Below are 24,736 nucleotides of genomic sequence, written 5' to 3'. Positions count from 1 at the left end.
AGAGCCAGGCGGCCCGCGGCCCCCGCGTCGTCTTATTCTACAGGGAACGGGCCGAAAAGCTAACTTCCAGTCAAGAAACTGAGTGATGACTGACAGAGCTGCCCAGCCTTAGTCCCTGTCCTGCAAGGAAGCAAGCAAGTTGGTGACCTGCTGCAGTGATAAAGACTGATCTATAAAGACTGATCTATTCCGGCAGTAGGGTTTCAGGGTGGTTTTAGGATGTTTTAATAACGTATACTATGTTTTTAATTCAGTTTTATGTATTTTATACTTATCGTTGTTCCCCATCTCAATCCAGACGGAGAGGCGGGTAAGAAATAAATTATTATTATCACTATTGTTATTTTGTGAACCGCCCAGAGAGCTCCGGTTATTGGGCGGTATAGAAATGTAATAAATAAATAATAAATAAATAAATATTATTAGGCCGTCAGCTCGAGCACTGAAGTCTAGCGGTGGTGTGCTTCAGTTTCAAGGCAGCCTGGCTTTTATGCTCCCACCCCACCAGCCGTTCTGAGCCCTTTCACGCACCTTCTCTAGCTTCACCCGGAACTCGCGCCCACATTCCAGCGGGGTGGTGAAAGCATCCAGGTCTTGTCCCCAGAAGGCGAAAAACTTCTCAATGCGCAAGCTGCGAAGGGCGTAATAGCCGGAGTTCCGGATCCCGTACTTCTGCCCCACACTCATCACCTCGTTGTACACGTGCAGGGCGTACTGCAGGGGGGAAGACAACAGTGGCACTGAAAGACCCGTGGTCAGAAGCTGCCCTTGGCGACTCTAGAGACAGAAAGCGGGCAAGGGCCCGTGGCCGGTGGCACCACACTGCATGCAGCAACCCTGCCCCCCCCCTCCAATGAACCAAATCCACCAAACGGTACCTAAAAGTTCCCACCAACTGCAACTCTAGGTAAAGGATGTTGGGGAAATGGTTCGTGAGCTTTCAGCCCAAAGGCCAAATTCAATTTTGGAGGTGTTCTTGGAGGTCACATTCTAGAGGTGGGTGGAGCAAATCCAAAAGGGCTGGGGCCAGAAATGCCAGCATGTTTTAACTTAACGCTCTTGCTGCGAGTCCCTAAGCTGTAGGAGAAGCATTTCAGTCTTTTAGAGTGGGGGGAAACAAAAGCCAGGAACCTACTGAACCATCAGGGGTCTGGGAAAAGGGATGTGGCTGGACCAAGAGCCCAGGTGGGCCAGAAATGACCTGCAGGCCTGAGCTTCCACAGCCCTGCTCAGGGGTCCTCAGTTACAGCTCCAGAGATCCACCTCTCTCCTCTTGAAAAAGGGCAGTCTTGCAGACAGGCACAGGGGCACAGACTATTGCTGGTTCTAAGACAGCTTTACTGGCTATAATCAAAAAGATTCCGTGCAGGAGAAGTCATTTCCCAGGTTTTTGGACCAGTCAATGCCAGGTTTGGAATACAGAAGTCTGCTTTTAAGTTACATATTATGGGAGCTTGCAAGAGACTATCAACACGGAGAACCATAATTAGCACGTATTCTGGATTTATTAGTGTGCTCTTGAATAAGAAATGTGCACATCCAGTATTGACCAAATCATATATACATTTCCCAAGAATCCTAATTAATCGAATTAGTAGAACATGGAAGCTGAGCAGTTTTCCAGGGAACGTCCCAGCTTCTCATCCAGCAACTCTACCATCAGCAGTGCTGCTCTTTGAAGCCATAGGATCATCTGTTTTAGCAAACTGCATCTGCAACGTAACGCAACGTGTGGTTCCACAGACAGACAACAGCAGCCTTGTGCAGGCTCCAGCGTCAAGCACTCTGCAAGCAAATCTAGAAGCATTTATTTTTAGCTCAGACTCTGGCCAGCCGTGACAGTAACAAATTTACTGTCGCTATCTAGGACTTCTCAGCCAGAGGTGTCAAACCTCTTTCAGCCTGAGGGCAGAATTCCATTTCGGGGAAGGTCTCGGGGGCTGACACTCCAGTGGTGGGCGGGGCCAAAATACCAGCATATTTTAGTTTACATCTCTTACTACCAGTAACTAAGCTTTACAAAGGCATTTCAACTTTTAAAAATGGGGGGTGGGGAAGAGAATGTGCAAAGGCCATAAAACCTTGGATGTTGTCAGGAAGGAACTTCACTGGTGGTCTATTTGCTACCAGGCCAGGTTTTAAAGTTTTAGTACTAGCATACAAAGCCCTAAACAACTTAGGACCAGGGTATTTGAGAGAGGACCTTCTCCCTTACCAACCAGCCCAGTCACTGAGATCAAGTGCGAAAGCAAGGAAAACCCCGTAGGGGAGTAAAAAGTAGCCAAAGGCAAGGGTGGAACCAAGGAATCTTCTACAATAATATTATTAGTAAAAGTTTTATCGAAGTGCCAGGTGCCTATGCGTTTCGAACGCGGTTGCGTTCTTCCTCAGGGCTTTATAACGTTAGTGTAGTTGTCTGCAGACGCTGCTAGGCTAGTATGATACAGAAAGAAGTGAGATATATAGGGAAAAGAGACTTTTAGGGAAAAGAATCTTTGGAACTATCAGCATTGTTATAAGAAACAGCTGTTTCCAACTAGTTGTCAAGGTCTCTTTTCCCTATATATCTCACTTCTTTCTGTATCATGCTAGCCTATCAGCTTCTGCAGACAACTGCACTAACGTTATAAAGCCCTGAGGAAGAACGCAACCGCATTCGAAACGCGTAGGCACCTGGCACTTCGATAAAACTTTTACTAATAATATTATTGTAGAAGATTACTTGGTTCCACCCTTGCCTTTGGCTATTTTTTACTCAGTCACTGAGATCAGCAGAGGTCAAGCTCCTAGTGGTTCCACATGGACTGATAGTCCGACTAGAGTTCGCCAGGAAAAGAGCCTTTTCTTTGGAACTCCCTGCCCCTGGAAGTCAGGAATGTGCCAACATCGTGTTCCTTCCTGTGCCTCCTTTTCCAGGAAGCATTCCTTAATTGGCTGGCAATGATTTTTACTGGTATTTTATTTTTAAAAGAACAATTTTAATACGACGTTTTCATCTTTTTAATGTTTTAATTCTTATGTTCACCGCTCCAGAATCTATCTTTGATGTGCAGCAGTATAGAAATGTTGTAAATAAATAAAACCACTAAATGATCCACGTTTGGGAGAAGGGAAGGGTGTGCGGCCATTTGGGGAACCCTGAAGGTCCAGACGGAGGACCCAGGTGGGCAGGATTTGGCCTTGCAGGCCTGAGGTTCAACACCCCTGCTCTAAGCAAACTTTGGGTCCATATATACTACCTTTGGGGAAAGCAGAGAATTGGTCTCCTCGATAGTATCTGTCCAGAAGCCCCCAAAATCAGTGTGTTTGTCCAGGCTACAAGCTGCGCTCACCTCAATGGGGATGTAGAGCATGAATCCCGGCTCTCCAGTATGCGTCATGCTCATGACACGGATGCCATTGGCATAGCCCACGCTCATCTCCTGCGGAAACAGAGACCACACTGAGAGGAGTCTGGTTGGCCCAGCACTTGCCAAATCCAGACCCAGACCCAGGACAGAAGTAGAAGGGGAGCAATCAACCACGCTCTCCAAGGAGCCGTAGGTGACCTGCAGCAGGCTTAAACTGCAGGGAAGCAAACTGAGATTACACATCAGAAAGAACCTGATCCAACTCAGAAAGTCAGTTCCGTATCAGTTCCGTGTAGAACAGGCTTGGGAAGCCAGCGGATTGCAAGGAAAGACTGGGCTGACACCTGGCATTAGGGACAGGAAGCTTTACCGTCTTCAGAGTGTGGGATGGACTCGATCCGCGGTTTTCAAGACAATCTCCCTTCAGGGAATGTTTTCAGCTCATCTGCCAAAGAATCCTTGGGGCATCTTCTAGGTCAGGGCTGGGGAGCATGTGGCCCTCGACTCACATCATCCCTCACCATTGCCTCTGCTGGCCGGGGCTGATGGGAGTGGTGGGTCAGAACATTTGGAGCGCCACAAGCTGCCCAACCCTCTTCTAGGTGCACGGTCCGCTCACATGGGGCACTGGCCAGGCCCGCAAGATTCCACTGTCAGTCCACATGAATCAAGGCTGAGCCCAAGAACCCATCCAACCGTCTCTTACAGCGGCACATTGCAAGGGAAGATCACCAGCAGGGGTCAAGGTGTATTTCAGAAGAGCTCTGTCTGTCTGTTGGACCCCCACTCCCCCCACATACACTTCCAAGATACCACAGAGCACTCCGGAACACACCGCAACCATTGGCCTAGATCAGAGCTTTCCAAACTTTTCATGTTGGCGACACACTTTTTAGACATGTATCATTTCGCGACACAGTAATTCAGTTTTACTAGCAAGGGGGGAAAGGAAAGGAACCTCTCGTGCAAGCACTGAGTCATTACTGACTCTTGGAGGGACGCCAACTTTCGCTGACATTTTCTTGGCAGGCCTTATAGCGGCGTGGTTTGCTGTTGCCTTCCCTGGCCGTGATTACCTTTCCCCCAGCTAGCTGGGTACTCATTTTACTGACCTCGGGAGGATGGAAGGCTGAGTCGACCCAAGCCGGCTGCCTGAAACCAGCTTCCGCTGGGATCGAACTCAGGCCGTGGGGAGAGTTTCAGCTGCAGAAACTGCTGCTTTACCGCTCTGCGCCACACGAGGCTTTTACTAGCAAACCGGAGCTTAAACCCCTTATAAGAGATACGGACACCGACATAAATTGTAATACGTTCGCGCGACACACCTACACACTGCAGCCGACACACTAACGTGTCGCAACACACAGTTGGGAAAGCTCTGGCCTAGATTATCCAATTGGTTTGTTCGAACTGTGTGATGCTGCAGCCTCCCCTTTCTCCGCCCTACATTCAACTCACCCGTTCTAGAATTGAAATTGCAGGCCACTGGCTAATGACTCTCAATGAGAAACAACAAAAAGGCTTGTGACCTTTTAACTGCCGAGGCATGAATTACACTTTTTTGAGCCGGAGCCCAGTTTATCAGACGTGTCTCCTCTGATGAATGAGGGGGTGGGACAGAGACTGCTGCGTTTGCCAGCAGGGCATGACTGTTTCAACCTGCGTTGCCGCACTCCTAGCTCTAGGATCCTCCAGAAGTGTGTGTGTGCTTGTGCTGGATCCAGCTTCAGGACATCTGCCCAGGGAAAGTCTTGCCTCTCTGGGTGCTCTGCTATCGAGAGAGCCAGGAGGGGAGATGCCCCTGGGAATGAGGGAGACTTTCCTTGGCTCAGGATACAGGTTCTTGGTGGGAGGAGGGTCTCTTTCTGCTCTTTGGGGCAGGCTGCTTGAAGTATCTGGTGGTTATCTCCTCTGGGTGCCTACTCCAAGGAGGCTCGGAAGACGGCAACAAGGGAGAGGGCCTTCTCTGTGGTGGCCCCCAATGATGGAATGATCTCCTCAATGAAGCCCGCCTGGCACCAACATTACTATCTTTTCAGTGCCAGGTCAAGACTTTTCTCTTTTAGCAATATGTGATGACCATAACCGATTTTGGGTCTGTTTTTTTGGTTCAGTTGACATCTTATAGTTATTTATAGTTGTATGTTTTTGTGCATACTGTATGTTTTTATGGTTTTAAATTTAAATGCTGTTCGTTTGATCTTATTCGTAGGTCTCTTAATACCAACAACAGAATGAAATGCTTAATGCGAGTATAACGTTGGCATTATTGGTACTATTATTGTTAACTGAACTGCTGGTGTGTCTTGCCCTTGCTTAAATTTTGGTATGTCTTAAACGAACTGTAACTGAATTAATGGTGTATTGTACTGAATTATAATTATGGTGACTGTATTTGTTTTGTGAACTGCTTCGAGCACAAGGTGTTATGGAAAATGTGACATATAGATAAATTGACTACGACGACACAGTCCATGAAGCCACAATGAATGTCTTAAGTTGCAATCTTATGCATATATCAATTCCCAGCTCACCCCAGACAGCATGTAGGAGTGGTTGGACTTTTTCCAGTCTAAGCAGGGAGTATGTCATTCCCTTGTTACAAACAGTTTCACTGGCACAATTCAAAGTCCTGGTTATGACCTACAAAAACCTGTACAGCTTGGGAGAGGCTACCTGAAAGACCATCTTCTCCCATACCAACCCTGCCACGTTTTCCAAATCTTCAGGGGAGGTCCTTCTCTCAGACCCACCACCATCGGAGGTGTCTTTGGTAGGGACGTGAGAGAGGGCCTTCTCAGTGGCTGCTCCCAGCCTGTGGAACTCCCTGCTGAGGGAAGCTTGGCCCCCTCTCTTGTCCTTCCACAGGCAGGCAATCAGGCCTCCAGCACGTAACTTAGTCTGTTGGGAGCTTCTGTTCTGTAACATTTGCATTTTATCTGTGTTTTGAATGTATTATTGTTTTTAACTAAGTTCTATTTCTAAACTTCCTAAGACTGCTAGCCACCTCGAGCGCCAGTTTCTTAATGGAAAGGCAAGATAGAAATCAAATAAATAAAGGTGCCCCAGACTCTTTGTTGGTGGGTGGGTTACACGGCTGCTCCTCTAGAATCTGTAACTAGGGACACTTTCCCAGATGCTCTGCCATTTCCGTCAATGGAGACAATATGAAACCCTAAATACAGAATCTGGAATGCATCTCATCTGGAAATCGAAGGTTCCTGATGCCCAGTCGGCCGGCAACTAGAATATCTTCTGCAAGTGGGTCAAGAAAGAGTTTCTCCTGCTTGTTTGGTGGCAAAAATAATTAGAGAGCCTTCAAGGCCAGGGGTGGGGGAAGGGGAGGGTTGCTAGAAGTCAGGCCTCCTCCGCCCCAGAGCATTCTTCATTCACAGGGACCCAAGGATGAAGACAGGATTCTCTGTCTGTGGATAGCAGAGTTGTGTATTTTGGAGAGAGGAGGGGAACGCTAAAGAAAGTGCACCCATTAAATAGACGGGGGTGGGGGAATAAATGCACAGGTTTTATTTGCCTGCCAAAATGACTCCAGGCGTTTCAAACCGCTCGTATTTCTGCAGCAGACACAAACACCTCTTACAATCTGCTCATGGCCGGCTGGTTTATGACCAAAGCCACCGCCCTGCTATAATTCGGCGGGAGGGAAACTCCCAACTGGCTCCTGGGCTCTGAGTATCAGAGCTCCCACTGTAGCCTTTCCAGCCAGCGTAATAGAATGTACATTACGGGAGACACTTTATGTTTGGAAGTGTGAAACAAGCCACTGCAGTGTGTGAGAAAGCCAGCGGAGCGGGGAAAGACTCAGAGCTATGAATCTGGGAAGGCCTTGTTCAAATCTCACCTCTGCTATTAAAAAAAATGATCCCCAGTTGGCCTGAGGCCAGACCCACCCCACCCCAAATCTGCAAACTGGGGGGAAACAAGAGCAATGTACCTTACTGACTTGTTATATCACTGAGCACGTGAAGTGCTTTGAACACTCTCTAAAGCACCATATAAGACTCAAATTGTTATCATTATCATTGACAGGGACTCAGAAGATAAGAAGAGACCTGCACTGCTTTGTAACAAAGAATTATCTAGTCCAGCCTTCTTCAACCTGGGGCGCTCCAGATGTCTTGGACTGCATCTCTCAGAATGCCCCAGCCAGAGGGCAAAAACTATTTATTGGAACTTGGAACTTCCATAGAAAGCTGCAGTTCTGAGGAACGTCCCTAGATGGCGCCAGAGGGCAAAAACTATCACTGGCTTGGAGGAGCAGTCTTTGCTTTTATATGTCTAGACTAGCAAAAAAGCTCATCATACAACAGGTGTAGAGGAGCAGCTGGTGAGGAGGTTAGTGAGTTTTGGCCCCTCTGCTAGGCCGGAAGCTCCTGACAGTTCCTGGGACAAGGGAGAGGGCTTTCTCTGTGGTGGCACCCCGACTGTGGAATGCCCTCCCCTTGGAGGCCCGATTGGCGCCAACATTGATTGCATTTCGATGCCAAGTAAAAACATGGCTTTTTAACAAAGCCTTTGATGGTTAAACTCACTGGCACATTGTTTTAACTGCATCTATTGCTCTTAAATTATATATTGTTTTAACTTGGATTATGGTTTAATTTGTTTTTAACTGTGTATATTTATTGTTTTATACTGTATGTTTTTATCTGTACGCCGCCCTGAGATCTTAGTGATATAGGACAGGATATAAATATTTTAAATAAATAAATAAAATGAATAAATCTTTCTCGGAACATGTAACTTCCATAGAAGGCCGTAATTCTGAGAAACGTTGCTAGATGGCGCCAGAGGGCAAAAGCTAGAAATGGCTTGGAGGCGCCCTCTGGTCTTCTATCTTGGAACTTCCCTAGATGGCAGTTATTTATCTTGGTAGATGGTAGTTATTTTTCTTGGAACTTCCCTAGAAGGCCCTGTGAGCTCAGAATTTTTAAACATGCAAATAGGAGAGAATGCAGCGGCAGTGGATCGGCCTATAAGTGCAAATAGGAGAGAACATGCAAATAGGAGAGAAGGCAGAGGCAGTGGATTGGCCTACTGGTTGGCGATGTCATTGTGATATCACCAACCAGTAGGCCAATCCACTGCCTCTGCCCTCTCTCCTATTTGCATAAGTGGCTTGGAGGAGGCCTCTAGGCTTTTATATGTCTAGATTAGTATGTCTGGTAAGTATGGAATGTTAGAACTGAGTGGGTGTGGTTTATGATGTCATAGGTGGGAGGGGGAAGGAGTATATAAGGAGAATGTTGGGAGTTTGTATGCGGTGTGTGAGTTGGAGTGCGTGTGAGGAGAGTTGTTTAGTTGTACAGTAAGAAGAGTTTGGATTCTAGGGATTTAGGATTGGTGAGATGAGAGTGAGGTGGTTGGTGTGTGCGGAGTTTAGATCAGGCAGGATTGAAAGTATTATATTTTGATTTAAAGCTTTTAAAACAACAATAAACTTATTTTTATTTTGTTAGCCACCAAACACCATGTGTCAGCTTGGCACTATTGACCTGCCTTACAGTTATTCAACACCCACCCCAGCATATTCCCACAGTATATTTTGAGAGATCCTATATTAAACCTGTTTCCCTCGTAGCTAGGGGAAAGGTTTTATTTAACCCTCCCTCGCGTTTTCAGGTGGTGGCGCTTCGCCTGAGCAGGGTTTATGCGATGGGCCTAGTGGAAGGGGGCAGGTGACGTCGCAGCCTCCATTTGCTTGGCCGGGGGGGACGGCATACTTTCCGGAGGCCCTAGAAAGCACACTTTGCTTCCCCCGCACCAATTGGGGCTTAAAGGCCCTCTTGATGCAGGGTGAAGAAGGCCTTTAAGGCCCGATTGGTGCGGGGAGACAGGGAGGAACCCTAGTCCCTCAACACTGGGGAACCCATGTATTTTTCCCCTCCATGCCAATGGCAGCGTTTCTCCCCCACTCCCCACCGACGGGCGCCTTAAAGGTCCCGTTAACAGGCCCGTTAAGGCCCCCATCGGCGCAGGGGTTGGAGGAGAGAAAAACACAATTTCCCCAAGGCTGAGTAAAATCTGCAAGCCCAGGGGGATTTTCGCCCCAAGGCTACCCTCACTACAACTTGTGCAAGTGAATCCCATAGTTTTAACTATGCGCTGTGAGAAGGAGTCCCTTCTTTTATCCCTTCATGGGACGACGCCACTGGCTTCTAGTATTATAAGAGGGAGAAAGATGTCTCCCCGTCCTCCACTTTCTCCACACCGCACATTATTTTGTGCATTTGTATCATGTCTCTCCTCTCACTCACTTTCTATTTTAAGCCGAACAGTCAGTCCCAGCCATTGTAACTTTTCCCGATTGGAGAGTTGCTCCAGTACCTTGATCATTTCAGTTGCCTTTTTCTGCACCTTTTCCAACTCTACTATATCCTTTTTGTGGTGCAGCGACCGGAACTGTACATATAGCATTCCAAGTGTGGTCACACAACATAGATTGGCAGTTCTGTTTTCAACCCCTTTTTAAAATCACACCAACAAGGAATTTGCCTTTTTCACAGCAGCTGCACACCGGGTTGACATTTCCATGGAGCTGCCTGCCCACCACAACCCCAAGATCTCTTCCTTGTTCGGTCACTGCCAGCTCAGATTCCATCAGGTTATACTTGAAGTTGGGATTTTTTGTTCCAACCTGCCTCACTTTCCACTTGTTCACATTGAAATGCATTTGTTATTTTGACGCCTGTTCAGAGAGTTTCTTTTAGATTCCTTTGCAATTTCCTTTTGTTTTAAGCACCCTAAATCATTTGGTGTCGTCTGCAAACTCGGCTAAGGAACGAGAAAGACCCAGAGTCCACACCAGGCTGTGAATGTCTAATCATTACAATTTAAACAAGAGTAAGAGGCAGTACAGTCCTTTGGTTAGAAACACCATGACCCTTGGCTGCAAACAGCCCAAGATACGAAACCAAGACTAGACTAATTCTGTTCAAGCAGCTGTTTCTCCACAGGCTTGCCTTCTGAGGAACTCCTATGTTTGCAACATGGATTATTTGCTGAATTTGACGACCTGATCTCAAGCCTGACTAGTCTCACCGCTGCCCCACACGTTCCCAGAATGTGCTTTGGGGGCCGCCCCGTGGCAATTTCTGCAACTGCGTATTGCAACCCCCAGAGAACTTTCTTAGGGACTACACTGCACAAACACAACTGCAAGACGAAACGTGAACATTGAGTTAATGCCACTCTCTCTTGAGCATGGCCTGTAGATTTTAAATATGGGGCAAGGACATGCACATTGCTTAAAGCTCTCCCATTTAGTTACGCCTCCGGAATACTTGTTGCCCGTGCAGGAGAAGCAAGCAGGTTTATAAGCTAGCTGGAAAGTCACATACCTTGCAAAAGAGGGAGGGGAAGTGCTCTGGGGCCATCGGTGCATAGGACAGCTCTGACAGGACATCCACAGCCCGAGGGCCAATCAGATTCAGAGCTGGGTGGAGAAAAACACAAAGGTTTCCGCCGCTGAGCAGCCTGCAGAACGGCAGGGAGGGCCTCACTGTGTCAGCTTTGCCCCCCCCCCCCCAACCCGGATTTCTTTTATTTTCTAGCTCAACAGCTCCGGTGTAATTGACAGAGGAAAGGACGACAGGCATGGAATATGGAATGCTGCTCGGCAAGGGAAGCCCACCGAACAGGGGAGCGCTGCAGTTACTGAGTAATTGTTTTAGTGAAGTTTCCAGAAGTGGTTCAAAAGTTATGAAAGTTTTCCTGCCCCATTAAAGCCCACAGCAGTAGCCACTGGCAAAATTAAAAGAACGCAAGGAGAGCCCTGATGCTGGATCAGACCAAGGATCCACCCAGTCCACCATTCTGTCCACACAGTGGCCCACCAGCTACCCATGGGAGGCCCACAAGCAGCCCTCTTTCAGGGATCCTTACTGATTTGTTCATTGAGGAAGCCAAGGCTCATCTGAACATAATTTGAAGGAGAAAAATCCTCCTCTCTAAGCAATTTGACCTGTAAGAAAATTGTCATCATAACTCCAACTAAAAACATGACTGTTTACTGGGAGGGTTTGCAAGCTGCTCCAGCTGCATCTGGCAGCCCCAACGTCCCATCTTGCCTCACCTGTGTACTTCCAGGTAACATCTTCCAAAAGCAGGTTGCTGTCATCCGGCATGTGCTTCTTCAACCAGGCCCAGCAATGGACTTGCTGGTCTGTGGGGGAAATCATGAAGAAGCTGGAATACAAATGACATTGCAGCGATTAAGCCCGGTGTAGGGGCCACTGTGGGAGGCCAGTGTGGAGACCATGCTGCAGAAGCAGCAGCAGCAGCCATTTTCAGCCCAACAGAGGATTTAAACTAAAGCCTGTTTGGGGATTTGCCACTCGCCTGGGATGGATAGCAACTGACTCCAGGCGATCAGGCTCTGAGGGCGAAAGGGGAGACATGGCCTGCAACTAGCCCCCTGGGGCCCTCCAGATGAGTTGGGCTACAAGTCCCACCATGGCTATGATGGGAGCCGCAGTCCAACTCATCTGGAAGGTGACGGGTGGGTGAAGGCTGGAGTAGAGCGAGGGTAGGAAGCCACCACTTGAAGAATCACTTGCCACACGGCCAATGCCATCTTGCCCACCAAGCCATGCTTGGTCTGGAAAAGATTTAATTGAAACAGCCCCTGAAGCATCCACTTTGTGGCCTCTGAAGACGCACAAGTGGGGAGGCCAGGCGCCTGCCTGGGCACAAAGTATTCCCATGGCCAAGAGTGGCGTGGAGGTGAGTGGATTTATCATCAAACCCTGGCCAGAAGCCTCTCCGAGTGCCTCCTTCGATGGAGGTTCACAGGATGCCAACAAGAAAGAGGGCCTTTTTAATGGTGGAGCCCGGGGGGGGGGGGGGGGGGGAATGCCCATCTTGAACCAACGCCGTCGTTTTTCTGGAGACAGGTACCTGAAGGCATATGATGGGCAGGTTATTCATCACTTTGTTTTGGGTTTGGTTCTTCAGATGTTTTCGTTGTCTTATCACATTTCAGTATTTTAACGAAGATTCTTTTTAGCTGCTTTGTATTTTGGATGCTTTAAATAATTTTGTGGTTAAGTTGCCCTCAAGGCTCCTTTTTAAGAAAAAGGAACACAGGAAGCTGCCTTGTATTGAGTCCGACGCTTGGTCCATCTAGCCCAGTATTGTCAACACGGACTGGCAGTGGTGGCTCTCCAGGGTTTCTGGTAGGGCTGTACACAGACACACACCCCTGATCTGCAAATTCTGGATCGGATCGGGTCCGCTCCACCCCACGTCAATCCGCCTATGGTCCGCTCCGCTCCAGTTCCGAATTGGAGCTCCGCCGCCGCTGCGGTAGCAGTGGCAGGTAAGACCCCCTCCCTCCTTACCTGCGTCCATTGTGTTCCGGCAGCGGCTTCACCTGAGCCCAAGGACTCAAACCGGAAGACCAGGCCGCAGCGGCCTGGTCTTCCGGTTTGAGTCCTTGGGCTCAGGTGAAGCCACTGCTGGAACACAATGGACTCAGGTAAGACCCTTCCCCCCTGCCCCCTTACCTGGCTCCGCCGCAGTCACCACACAGACTGCGGTGGCGGTGACAGGTAAGGCCCTCCCTCCCTCCTTACCTGCGTCCTTCACGTTCCGTCATTGGCGTCACCTGAGCCCGTGGACTCAAACAGGAAGACCAGGCCGTTGCGGCCTGGTCTTCCGGTTTGAGTCATCAGGCTCAGGTGAAGCCGCTGCTGGAACGCGACGGACTCAGGTAAGACTCTGCCCCCCTGCCCCCTTACCTGGTCTCGATCCTCTTCACCTCGATCCGCAACACCCCCCCGACCCGCTTTGTCTCCGACTTTGTCGGAGGCGAATCAGGCCGCCTCGCTATTGCTTCTACGCTGCGAAGCAAAGCGGAGCACAGCCCTAGTTTCCGGCCCTACTTGGAGATGCCAGAGATCGAATCTGGGACCTTCTGCATCCAAAGCAGATGCTCCACCACACAGCCATGGCTTCTAATAAATTCTACCACAACAAAGTTATTTGGTATTATATATGTATTCCTAAGGTCATTTTTAACAATATTTTTGTACTGAAACCACCCAGAAATTTTATTGTAAACAAGTATGACTAATAAATAATAATAAATGATCTTACCATCGCTTGTTTAAGCGGACCACGCTGCAGTCATTCTCATACCCTCCGTTGTGATTGAGCATCCCTGTGTGCACAATGTGTCCAACCGGCACATCCAGGTCATTGGAGAAGAGATACTGCAGGACCTCCAGGGCCTGGTCTCCCGTGGACTGGGGGATTGGGGGAAAAGAGAGAAGGATCAGACAGCGGACGCAGCCTTCATCCCGACGGAAAGGCTTTCAGCTCCTGACATGCCAGAGATCCCAAGACAACCATGGTTTAGGCGTAAAAAGGGACAAAATAATATTCTGAGACACCCAGGGAGGACTAGAGCATTAGAGTGGGGATTAGGGGGAGAGAAAGAGATTCTCTCCATCTTTCATAAAAGTACAAGAGGTGGCCACAAACTTTTATATATGTGGACCTTTTAGACAGCGTCATTAAAACATTTGTATCCCACCCTATATCATCTCAAGGCGGCGTACAAATAAAATCAAACAGTATAAAAAAATAATAATGTACACAGCTAAAAACATATTAAAGCATTAAAACATATTAAGCATGCATAGGATTTGCCCCTAAGACTCTAAGTACAAATCAGAGATGGGGTCAGAGTTCCAAAACACACCACCACTCTTTTGAACTCACAGATTTGTGTTCCAACACTCATTTTCCAGAAGGCCCTAGTGGAAATAACCTGACTAAGGAATGGAGTATAGGGCAAAGAGGGATTCTGAGCCCCAAATGCCAAAGCAGGTATTTCTACCACCCCTCAAAGCACAGCAAGTTACCCATTTAACAGACGGTGAACTTGTGATGTTCAGGCCAAACACACAAAATCCAGGCTAAACACACCACACCGCAACAGACAAAACAGCTAACCCACCCACGTGTGCAATCCCCCACCCCTGCACAGTGCTGGCAAGGCACTTCCTCGCCCCCTGGCCTCTCTAGCCCACCCCCATGCCTGGATCCTCACTGCCCAGCGACATTCCAAAATTTTTCAATGGGGAGCGGTATATAAGTATTCTAAATAAATAAATAATTCTTGGGAATGAAGGTGGTGCTGGAGGCTGGAACTTTGCTTTGCAGCACGCCAGGCTCCCAGTTTAAACCACAAGGCATAGAAGCATAGAATCATAGAATAGCAGAGTTGGAAGGGGCCTACAAGGCCATCGAGTCCAACCCCCTGCTCAATGCAGGAATCCACCCTACAGCATCCCCGACAGATGGTTGTCCAGCTGCCTCTTGAAGGCTTCCATTGTGGGAGAGCCCACCACCTCCCTAGATCACTGGTTCCATTGTCGCACTGCTCTAACAGTCAGGAAGTTTTTCCTGAAGTCCAGCCGGAATCTGGCTTCCTGTAACTTGAGCCTGTCATTCCATGTCCTGCACTCTGGGAGGATCGAGAAGACATCCGCGGTGCCTGCAGGCATTGGGATGGGGGCTGCAGTGTCAGGACTTGGGAGTCTCAGGATGAAATGTGCCCACCGACCCAAAAAGCTTGGGAACCCCTGCCCTAAGCTTTTAAGAGTTTGGTCTGCCGTTGCCCAAGGGTGTTCCATTTCCATTTGTCTCGGTTATGTATCCCTTGATTCGTAGTCACAGCTAATAGCTGTTGGAGGTTTGGTTTGGTTTTGAATAATTTAAGGCATTTTATCAACCCAACAAATATTGGAAGACCGAGCAAGCTAAAGGAACAGGTCCCCAAGTAGATAGTGCTGGCCTCTTTCTTTCTTTCTTTCTTTCTTTCTTTCTTTCTTTCTTTCTTTCTTTCATAGAATCATAGAATAGCAGAGTTGGAAGGGGCCTACAAGGCCATCGAGTCCAACCCCCTCCTCAGTGCAGGAATCCACCCTAAAGCATCCAATTCTTTCTTTCTTATTTCACGTCTCTGCATCCAACTGCAAAGTTCTCTGGGCAGTTCACACTGCTGTTCCCCGCCTCGATCCAAGTGGAGAGGCGGGTAAGAAATAAATTATTATTATTATTATTATTATTATTATTATTATTATTATTATTATTATTATTATTATCATTATTATTATTATTACCATAAAATACAAAATAAAAATCATATAAAACATTTAAAATTTTACAGCCAGAGTAAAAACCAGAGCCCGAGAAAATAAAAAGTTCTTCACCTGGCACCATAAAGACCCCAAAGTAGACACGAGGCAAGCCTCTCTGGGGAGGGCATTCCACTACTGGGGTGTCACCACTGAAAAGGCCCTGTCCTTAGAAGCCACCCGCCTCACTTCATTTGGTAGGAGCAACAGGAGGAGGGCCTCTAAAGATGAGTTTAAGGTCCGGGCAGGGATCTATCTATGGGAGGAGGCAATTCCCCTCCTGCGCCACACTTACACTTATTTCAAACTTGGTGAAGGAGGACATGTCAACGACGCACACCGCCTCCTTGCAGCACTTGACCTCTGCCCCCACGATGTCAAACCAGTCCGGCTTGTAGAAGGTCTTGCTCTGATCCAGGGCCAGCAAGTCTAAAGGAGAGGAAGCACGAGACTTAGGCTGGCCCGGCTGGGTGCTGGCCCTCTGCTTCCCAGGGCTACTGACGGATGAAGAGCGGCCTCACCTTTTCCAGGTGGCACGAAGAACTTTGCCCTCTCAAAGCCATGCTTCTCCATCCACCTCGCTCCTTGGGCGTCCAGCCGGTCATAGAGGGGCGACGTGCGCAGTTGCCTGCCGGTCTGGAAATCCCAGCGGGGAACTTTCAGGTCATAGATCAGGGCTGGAGGGGCCACAGAATCACAGAATCAAAGCGCTGGAAGGGACACAAATCCATCACCTTACTCGTCCAGGCAGGACATCCTGCACAGCCCCGCCCCAAAAATATGTCTTCCAACCTTGAACAGTAAAATGTCCAACAAAGGAAGGAAACTTCACAACAACCTCCACCAACACCTTGTTCCTGGGCTAAACCATTTTTGCACTTTGGAACAGTGTTCCTATGTTTAATTTAAATCTACGAGCCTGGCCCAGTGTAGACGTAACTTTCCCTGATCTTAAAAGATTAGGAGCACCCAGTGGGTTCTTCAGTTCTGTTTCTCTCCCCTCTCCCAGCAACACCCCATCAGCAGTTCCCACATTACTTATGTGCCATGGTTTACACTAACCATGGTTAGCTTTAATGCACATTTGGGAATCAGCCTTGGTTTCAAACTCCTGTAGAAAGCTAACCATGGTTAATGTCAGCCAAGTGTGCTTTGCTCCTGCTTTGCATTCTACTGCAGAGAACAAAAAGTGGAAGTGACGCCAGCTGAGTACGGCCAGGTCCCTTCCCTTCGCGCACCACAGCCTCACCCAACGGGAGAAGGAGCAGGGCAGGGGGAGCTCTCCTGCCCGATGCATCTTCCACCCAGCATATTGGTCAAAACAGCTTTGCTGTAGTACACAGGCCTTCCTCGATGGGGGAAGCCTCGTGCACAATAAAACTGGGAGACACGCCAAGTGAATTGTCCACCACACCCAACCCCACCCCAAACTCCAGGAAATTTGTGCATATTTTTGGTGTCGAGCCATAATTTGCTCAAATAGAGATTTGCGCAAAACATTGTTGAAATTTGCACAAATTTGTACAATGTGCAAATTGCAGCCAAAATTTGCACAAATCGACGCTATGTGTGCAAATTACACAACTCTGCTTAAATTTCAGCTGTGATTTGCACAAATTAACAGGGGCGGAAAATCCGCAAACTGGCCCCATGCGTTGCAGAACGAGCTGGGCTCCGCAGCAGAAAATGGAACGAACTTCAGGGTGCCAAACCGAGGAGAGCACATGCGCTCCACCCCCCCACTAAGCAGATTCTTCTGAGATCCCTGCTGAGATCCAAAGCTTTGGACACTCGGCCCAATGCGAGACAGATTGCTGACACCCTCTCCCTCCCCATAAGAGCCTCGGTATTGCCAATGGGCAGACCAAGGCCTCAGCCTACAAGTTACTTACGCATCACTTCCATGACACGGTGGCGGAGAAAAGTGCGGCTGCTCTGCAGGGCGCCAAAGCGCTTCAGGTCCAGGGGCCACACGTTATCGGAAGGGTAGCCGTTCACCATCCATTCAGCCAGGTACCTGTCCAAGTGGGGGGAGCAAGAAGGGCCCAGAGATTAAGTGGCGCAAGGGGCAACCATGGCATGACCCAGATTGTTACACCAAGGCGTCATTTCTGTGAACGACTTGAAGAGGCAACACAGCCGGAGATGAAGCTAACCGTGGGGTCCACTTAGGACACAGCCCTTTTGGCAGTCCAGGACTCTTCTTGCAAATTAGAGCAAAATACAAGTCCCAGGGCCCAGAGATACAGCTGCCTAAGGCAAAAAAACCCAAAAACAACCAAGACAGCACCCCATTCCATGTACAAAAGCGGAGTAGACTGAAGCCTTCTTCAATACTCGCAACGGGGCCTCCTCCTCCTCCTCCACCACCACCACCACCATCCCTGAGGGCAGCAGGGCATCTCAGGGGGCACAGGGCTCCCTCCTCCAAAACCGTGTTGCCTCCTTCCAGCATCTGCCACATGAGACGACCATCTCACTGTGCCTAAGGACAGGGCCAGCCCTGTCAAGCCCTATAGGCACAAACCTGTTTTGCCTCCCTTTGAGATAGAGGAGGACACGGAACAGCTGAGCCTGAGAGTGTGGGCGGAGGGTCCCAGCACATGGGCGAGCCGAAGAGAGCTGCGCTCCACCCCGCTGGCCTCACCCATCCATCAGCCTTGGCATAAAAGGCAAGCATCAAACCCAGTTCAGGTGCTGGAAGCAATGGTTGCTTCTGCTTATCTATAACGGTAGCATTCCTGCCAGCTCCTGGATTATCCGGCCTGGATTATTCTTGAACCAGAATAACCAACTATTCTTCAGCGCATCTTTGTCAAAGCTTTTGACAAAGTACCACATGACATTCTGATTAACAAACTAGCTAAAAGTGGGCTAGATGGAACAACTATTAGGTGGATTCAGTTGGCTACAGAATCGGACTCAAAGAGTACTTATCAATGGAACCTTCTCAAACTGGGGAGAGGCAACGAGTGGGGTGCCGCAGGGCTCAGTCCTGGGCCCAGTGCTCTTCAACATTTTTATTAATGATTTGGACGAGGAGGTGCAAGGAACGCTGATCAAATTTGCAGATGACACCAAATTGGGTGGGATAGCTAATACCCTGGAAGACAGAAACAAACTTCAAAGTGATCTTGATAGGCTGGAGTGCTGGGCTGAAAACAACAGAATGAAATTTAATAGGGATAAATGCCAAGTTCTACATTTAGGGAATAGAAACCAAATGCACAGTTACAAGATGGGGGACACTTGGCTCAGCAATACTACAAATGAGAAAGATCTTGGAATTGTTGTAGATCACAAGCTGAATATGAGCCAACAGTGCGATATGGCTGCAAGAAAGGCAAATGCTATTTTGGGCTGCATTAATAGAAGTATAGCTTCCAAATCACATGAGGTACTGGTTCCTCTCTATTCGGCCCTGGTTAGGCCTCATCTAGAGTATTGCGTCCAGTTCTGGGCTCCACAATTCAAGAAGGATGCAGACAAGCTGGAGCGTGTTCAGAAGAGGGCAACCAGGATGATCAGAGGTCTAGAAACAAAGCCCTATGAAGAGAGACTGAAAGAACTGGGCATGTTTAGCCTGGAGAAGAGAAGATTGAGGGGAGACATGATAGCACTCTTCAAATACTTAAAAGGTTGTCACGCAGAGGAGGGCCAGGATCTCTTCTCGATCCTCCCAGAGTGCAGGACACGGAATAACGGGCTCAAGTTAAAGGAAGCCAGATTCCGGCTGGACATCAGGAAAAACTTCCTGACTGTTAGAGCAGTGCAACGGTGGAATCAGCTACCTAGGGAGGTTGTGGGCTCTCCCACACTAGAGGCATTCAAGAGGCAGCTGGACAACCATCTGTCAGGGATGCTTTAGGGTGGATTCCTACATTAAACAGGGGGTTGGACTCGATGGCCTTGTAGGCCCCTTCCAACTCTGCTATTCTATGATTCTATGATTCTATGATCTGGTTTTGATTCCCATGGCTTCAGACAGATATCTTTAGCTTATTGACCTTAGACTGTTTAATGATTCCCTCTAGCTCAGCGGTTCTCAACCTGTGGGTCGGGACCCCTTTGGGGGTCGAATGACCCTTTCACAGGGGTCGCCTAAGACCATCGGAAAATACATATTTCCGATGGTCTTAGGAAACTGTATTGACTGAACTATGTCATGTATCATCTTTTGTATTATTAAAGCTATTGTTATGTATTATTTTCATTAGCAAACCATCCCATGACAATGGATCGTGTAGAGAAGAACGAAAATAATTTTATGGTTGGGGGTCGCCACAACATGAGGAACTGTATTAAAGGGTCGCGGCATTAGGAAGGTTGAGAACCACTGCTCTAGCTGCTATCTCTCAACTCCCTTGATTTACAACAAAACCAGAGGAAAACCGGAAGGAGGCACAAGCTGTCTCGATCAAGATTGTTCATTTTGAGGGAAGCCACTCTGAAGACTCAGTGAACATCAAAGAATGCAGCTTGCAAGTGTAAAGAACTTCTGTTGTATAGCTTTGTCAGTTATATAAATCCACCAAAATTACTAGCCTGACATTTTGGGCCTGTTCAGACAACACACTAAGCCATGGTTCGGCTGCTAACCCTTTTGTAGCAAATGGTTAATGAGTGTGTTTAATCCGTGGTTATGTAGCCACCATGGAAAGGAATGGCTCACACGACATGCTAAGTCATGGTTCACATGACACGCTAAGCCGTAATGTTTAGCTCAAAATGTTTAACCACCACCATGGCTTTAGTGTGTCATCTGAACAGGGACTTTATTTTACTGTTTTACCAGCTGGCCAAGAAGCTAGTCCCCTGCATTTACATGCTGGCTGAGGAGGAGAGGAAGCTCCATCCCCTGCAATCATCATAGAAACACAGGATATTAGCCTCTTAGAAGTTTGATAAGAACTATAAAATCCTTCTGCCACACAGGGACACATTATACACACAGGGACACACACACACGCACACACCTTCTTGCTTCCTCCTCCTCTAGGCAGACAGAAAGGGCCGAGCCACTTACTTGCCTGCTCCCCCACCAAAGGACGTGCCAGCCGAGTTCATTCCTGCCAGGACAAAGTAGCCCTGCACGGTGGGCGACTCTCCCATGATGCATCGCATGTCTGGAGTGAAGGATTCTGGGCAATTCACCAGCTGCACAATCTCCAGGGCCTCCAGACCTGGCATCCTCCGCAGAAGGGCACTCAAAAGCGGCTCTACGCCCCGAGACAAGACAGAGAAACGACCATGTATCTTCCACCACGTTATAGAGTGCGCAGCTCCCAAGCTCTCGCTGCCCCGGCCTCACCACTCCCAATAAAGACCCAAGCCTACAACAACTGCAGCGGGCCGCCCTGCTTTCTTGGGGTTAGGAGTGTTTTCAGCTGGTAGCTTTGCCCATTCAGTAGAGCCTGGCGTTCAAAGAGCCATGTGGAGCGCCACACGGCTGCCCAGAGTGGGTGGCACTAACTGAAACCCGTGCAAAAGCAAAGAGGAAACACTGGGGTTCCCCACCAACCAGGGGTGTTGCTAGTCACTTAGTCATGGGACACAAATCTGGATGATCAGGGGTTTGGAAACGAAGCCCTATGAGGAGAGACTGAAAGAACTGGGCATGTTTAGCCTGGAGAAGAGAAGATTGAGGGGAGACATGATAGCACTCTTCAAATACTTGAAAGGTTGTCACACAGAGGAGGGCCAGGATCTCTTCTCGATCCCCCCAGAGTGCAGGACACGGAATAACGGGCTCAAGTTAAAGGAAGCCAAATTCCAGCTGGACATCAGGAAAAGCTTCCTGACTGTTAGAGCAGTGTGACAATGGAATCAGTTACCTAGGGAGGTTGTAGGCTCTCCCACACTAGAGGCCTTCAAGAGGCAGCTGGACAACCATCTGTCAGGGATGCTTTAGGGTGGATTCCTGCACTGAGCAGGGGGTTGGACTCGATGGCCTTGTAGACCCCTTCCAACTCTGCTATTCTATGATTCTATGTGCTAATATATCTCTATGCATACAAATTTAGGAATAATTAAGATGTTTTATTTACATTTCACAGCAGGCAAAGCCAGACAATTAATTTCTGAACCATCTCAAAATCAGATCAGATCAGATCAAACCCATGGGAAACGTTCCTTTCGAAGCTAAATTGCCAAGCATGGGAAGATTTTTTGGGGGGCGGCGGGGGTCTCAGTGTGTGAGAGAGTTAAGCCTCCTCTGCAATTCCCCTTAGAAATTTCCCCCAGCATGGCAAGTAAGCCAAAGGAAAAAAACTTCAACTGGCACAATGGATCCAGGCCCCTGGGCAATAGATTTGGGTCCAGGATCCCATTGGCCAGTCCTAGCAAGACCCCTGCAGACAAACCAGAAGGCCCTCTCCCCGCTCTGCTCCACCTCACGAACGCTTCGCTCAAGCCAATGCCTGACATCTCCTGCGTGAAGGGAGCACCGAGAAGACTCGCTCCCCTCTCCTTTCCAGGCCCACCAGCGTACCAAAGTGATCCCAATCCTCTTGCAAGTTCTGTATCTCCAGCTGGTTCCGTCCCTCTGTAAAAATGGGCTTGGGATTCTTCTCAAAGCCACCTGAGAGGATGCCACCCTGCCAGCTGCGAATGTAGATCCTCCCGTCGGGGTCCACAATACCTGCACAAGAAAGGAGGAAGAAGCCATCCTTGGAAACGGGCAGGCAGCTGCCTACAAGCTTAAGGACATCAGAAAAGCATCGACGCTGGATCAGACCGAGGCTCCATCCAGTCCAGCACTCTGTTCACACAGTGGCCAACCAGCCATCAGCCAGGAACCAACAAAGCACGACATGGTGCAACAGCACCCTCCCACCCATGTTCCCCAGCAACTGGTGCACACAGGCTTACAGCCTCAGATTCTGGAAGTAACACATAACCATCAGGGCTAGTAGCCATTGATAGGCTTCTCCTCCAGAACTTGGCGTCCCAGTAGGGAACAAGCCAACTTGGACACTTCTTCCTCCACCCTCTCCCGCTCAGTCTTCTGTTTACGGCACGTGTGCGAAATGTGTGGCCCATGGGCTGCAGGCCACCTCCCAAGCCCTGCCCAGCAGCCCCCCCCCCCCAAGACTTCTCCCCTTGCCTTTGCTGCCATTGAAACCAAGGGGGGGAGGGGAAGGGGGAAATGTTCTAGGAATGGGCTCTATGGTTCCTGCCATAAAAGCCTCGCTGTTAGAAGGCCCTAGGAAGCAGTGCTCGTTCCTAGGACTCTTCAGGGATGCTCTAGGAAAGAGGCTTTTACAGCAGGAACCATAGAGCTCATTCCTAGAGCATGTTTTCCTTTTTCAGCGGCCTCGAATGGGAAGTCTTAAAGCTGAAAGTAAGCAGGTGTCTGGATGTGTGAGTGAGAGGGGGAAGTGAATGGAGGTTGTTTGTGCCCGGGGGGAGGGGGGGACATAAGGGGACCTGACAGACTACCCACACACACACTCACACACCTCTTAAACTGAAGGGGTTTTAATATAGCAGAATGATTGCAAGACAAGCACAGTGGGAGTGAGAGATGGAACCCTGCTTGGGCAGCTCTCAGTGTAGACACCCAAGGCGGCTGACAGTGACAAGAACCACTATGCAAGCAAGGGCACCCCAACCCCATCCCACTCCACGACAGCTCAGAGAGAACTGCAAAGCACCCCTTCGGGGCCAGGGCTTCTGCTCGCTCTCTCCAAGCCACTGGAAGCCGCCTTAAATGGGGTCTGATCAAGAGCCTGCCTGGCACGGTCCCACCTCTTCCCACAGAGATCAGTTCCCCTGAGCTCTGCTCCCTGCCAGAACTTCCTGCGCCTCCAAACATATCCTCTTACGATGGTGTTGTAGCTCCGAGCATCTGCGAGGGAGGCGAAAGGGCCCCGCTGAGCAAGAGAGAGGAAGGAAGAGACCGGGGCAAAAGAAGGGCTCTCACTTGGCGTGCTGCTCTCCAGCGGCGTCTTCAAGGGGCGTGTCAGGACATAGAAGTGCTCACAGGCGTGCAGCGGGATGCTGACCGGATCCTCGTTGGAAAGGCCCAGCTCGTAAGCCCACTGAAACCAAGGTAGGAGACGTCAGTGCCTAAGCAGCAGGCAGGGATCACCTCGGGGCAGTTTACGCCTCAACTGTGGCTGCTTTCAGACTCTTTGAACAGGTTCGCACAATCACAAGGGGCGGGGGAGGCGTGGCAGCTTGTTGACAAGCTTGGGGGACTACCATACCGTATTTCTTCGATTGTAAGACGCCATCGATTGTAAGACGCACACTAATTTCAGTACCACCAACAGAAAAAAAAAAACTAAGACACACCTGCGATTCTAAGATGCACCCCATTTTTAGAGATGTTTATATGGGAAAAAAGTGTGTCTTAGAATTGAAGAAATACGGTAATTATCCTTGTGTTGTGCACACCCAGCCAGGGGGGCTTGTTGCCATGTGTAACAAGCCACCCAGAAGCCTACAACAGCCCACGACTTGATACTGCAGCCGCGATGGTACAAACCAGGTCTTCTAGTTGCTTTGAATGTGATCATCCAGCCAAAAACAGGGAGCCACCAAGGAGCCATAGCACAAAAGTGACACAAAATCTCAGAGGTGCCTGTGTATTTTGTGCGGTGACAAGGGGGGTTTAATGCCTGAAGCGTTGGGTTGGGCACTTTTAGGGTTGTGTGTTTGGGGCTAACATGACAATACGCCAGATGCACCGCTGGGGTCAGGGTGGCAGGAAAGCAGGACAGGCAGCTGCCTGCTGAGTAGTAAAATGAATCTCCTGGGGTAAATTAGTCCATAGGTGGGCAACTTTTGCCCCAAGACACTCCCTCCCCCTTCTCAGCTGCAGCTATCTGCTCCAAGGACTGGGAGAAAAAAATGCAAGAGCTAATTTTGACCCCCTGTAGCCGCTACAGACGCCTTTTTTTTAAAAAAAAGCAAAACTGAACTTGGGTAAATGGTGGGTGGGCACAGCATGGGCTGTGAGCTGCCCACTCCAGATTTAGTGCCGTACAGCTCCACGCTCTTTCCCATGAACAGACTCTTTGACCAAGTTCACACAAATGCAGGGTGGTTCAAAGGCCACGGTGGCTTGTGGACCACGCTGCGTGTGCCGGTCACGTGCCGGTTGGGGGGGGATTAGCATAATTACCCTCGGCAGCGTGGCTTATTCTGCTGCCCTAGGAAGCGGCGCTCAATAAGGAAAAATAAATTACGTGAAGTTAACAAAAATCAGCTACTTAT

The 24,736-nt window shown here is 49.0% G+C and overlaps 1 protein-coding gene across 6 annotated transcripts in view; it reads right to left on the bottom strand.

Annotated features, from left to right (window-relative positions):
• Positions 1-24,736, bottom strand: part of PDPR (pyruvate dehydrogenase phosphatase regulatory subunit) — a 473,013-nt gene that overhangs the window by 429,700 nt on the left and 18,577 nt on the right. For 5 of the 6 annotated variants that reach the window (XR_010026139.1, XR_010026138.1, XM_063141333.1 and 2 more), the window contains 11 exons: positions 23,439-23,556; positions 22,005-22,154; positions 20,541-20,733; positions 17,407-17,531; positions 16,036-16,191; positions 15,810-15,943; positions 13,467-13,615; positions 11,443-11,555; positions 10,709-10,803; positions 3,333-3,422; positions 532-714 (listed from right to left, as the gene is read on the bottom strand). Coding sequence is in view for 4 of the 6 variants with exons in the window: in XM_063141333.1 (XP_062997403.1) it covers positions 532-714; positions 3,333-3,422; positions 10,709-10,803; positions 11,443-11,555; positions 13,467-13,615; positions 15,810-15,943; positions 16,036-16,191; positions 17,407-17,531; positions 20,541-20,733; positions 22,005-22,154; positions 23,439-23,556 (1,506 nt within the window). In the remaining 2 variants the exon portion in view is untranslated. The remainder of the gene's footprint in view (positions 1-531; positions 715-3,332; positions 3,423-10,708; positions 10,804-11,442; positions 11,556-13,466; positions 13,616-15,809; positions 15,944-16,035; positions 16,192-17,406; positions 17,532-20,540; positions 20,734-22,004; positions 22,155-23,438; positions 23,557-24,736) is intronic. The other variant, XM_063141334.1, reaches the window with a different exon arrangement.

The sequence above is a fragment of the Elgaria multicarinata genome, chromosome 14 (assembly GCF_023053635.1).
Source record: "Elgaria multicarinata webbii isolate HBS135686 ecotype San Diego chromosome 14, rElgMul1.1.pri, whole genome shotgun sequence".
In the NCBI taxonomy this organism is placed as follows: Eukaryota; Metazoa; Chordata; class Lepidosauria; order Squamata; family Anguidae; genus Elgaria; species Elgaria multicarinata.
Note: the sequence above shows the minus strand (reverse complement) of the source record. Positions and strands in the feature narration are given on the sequence as shown.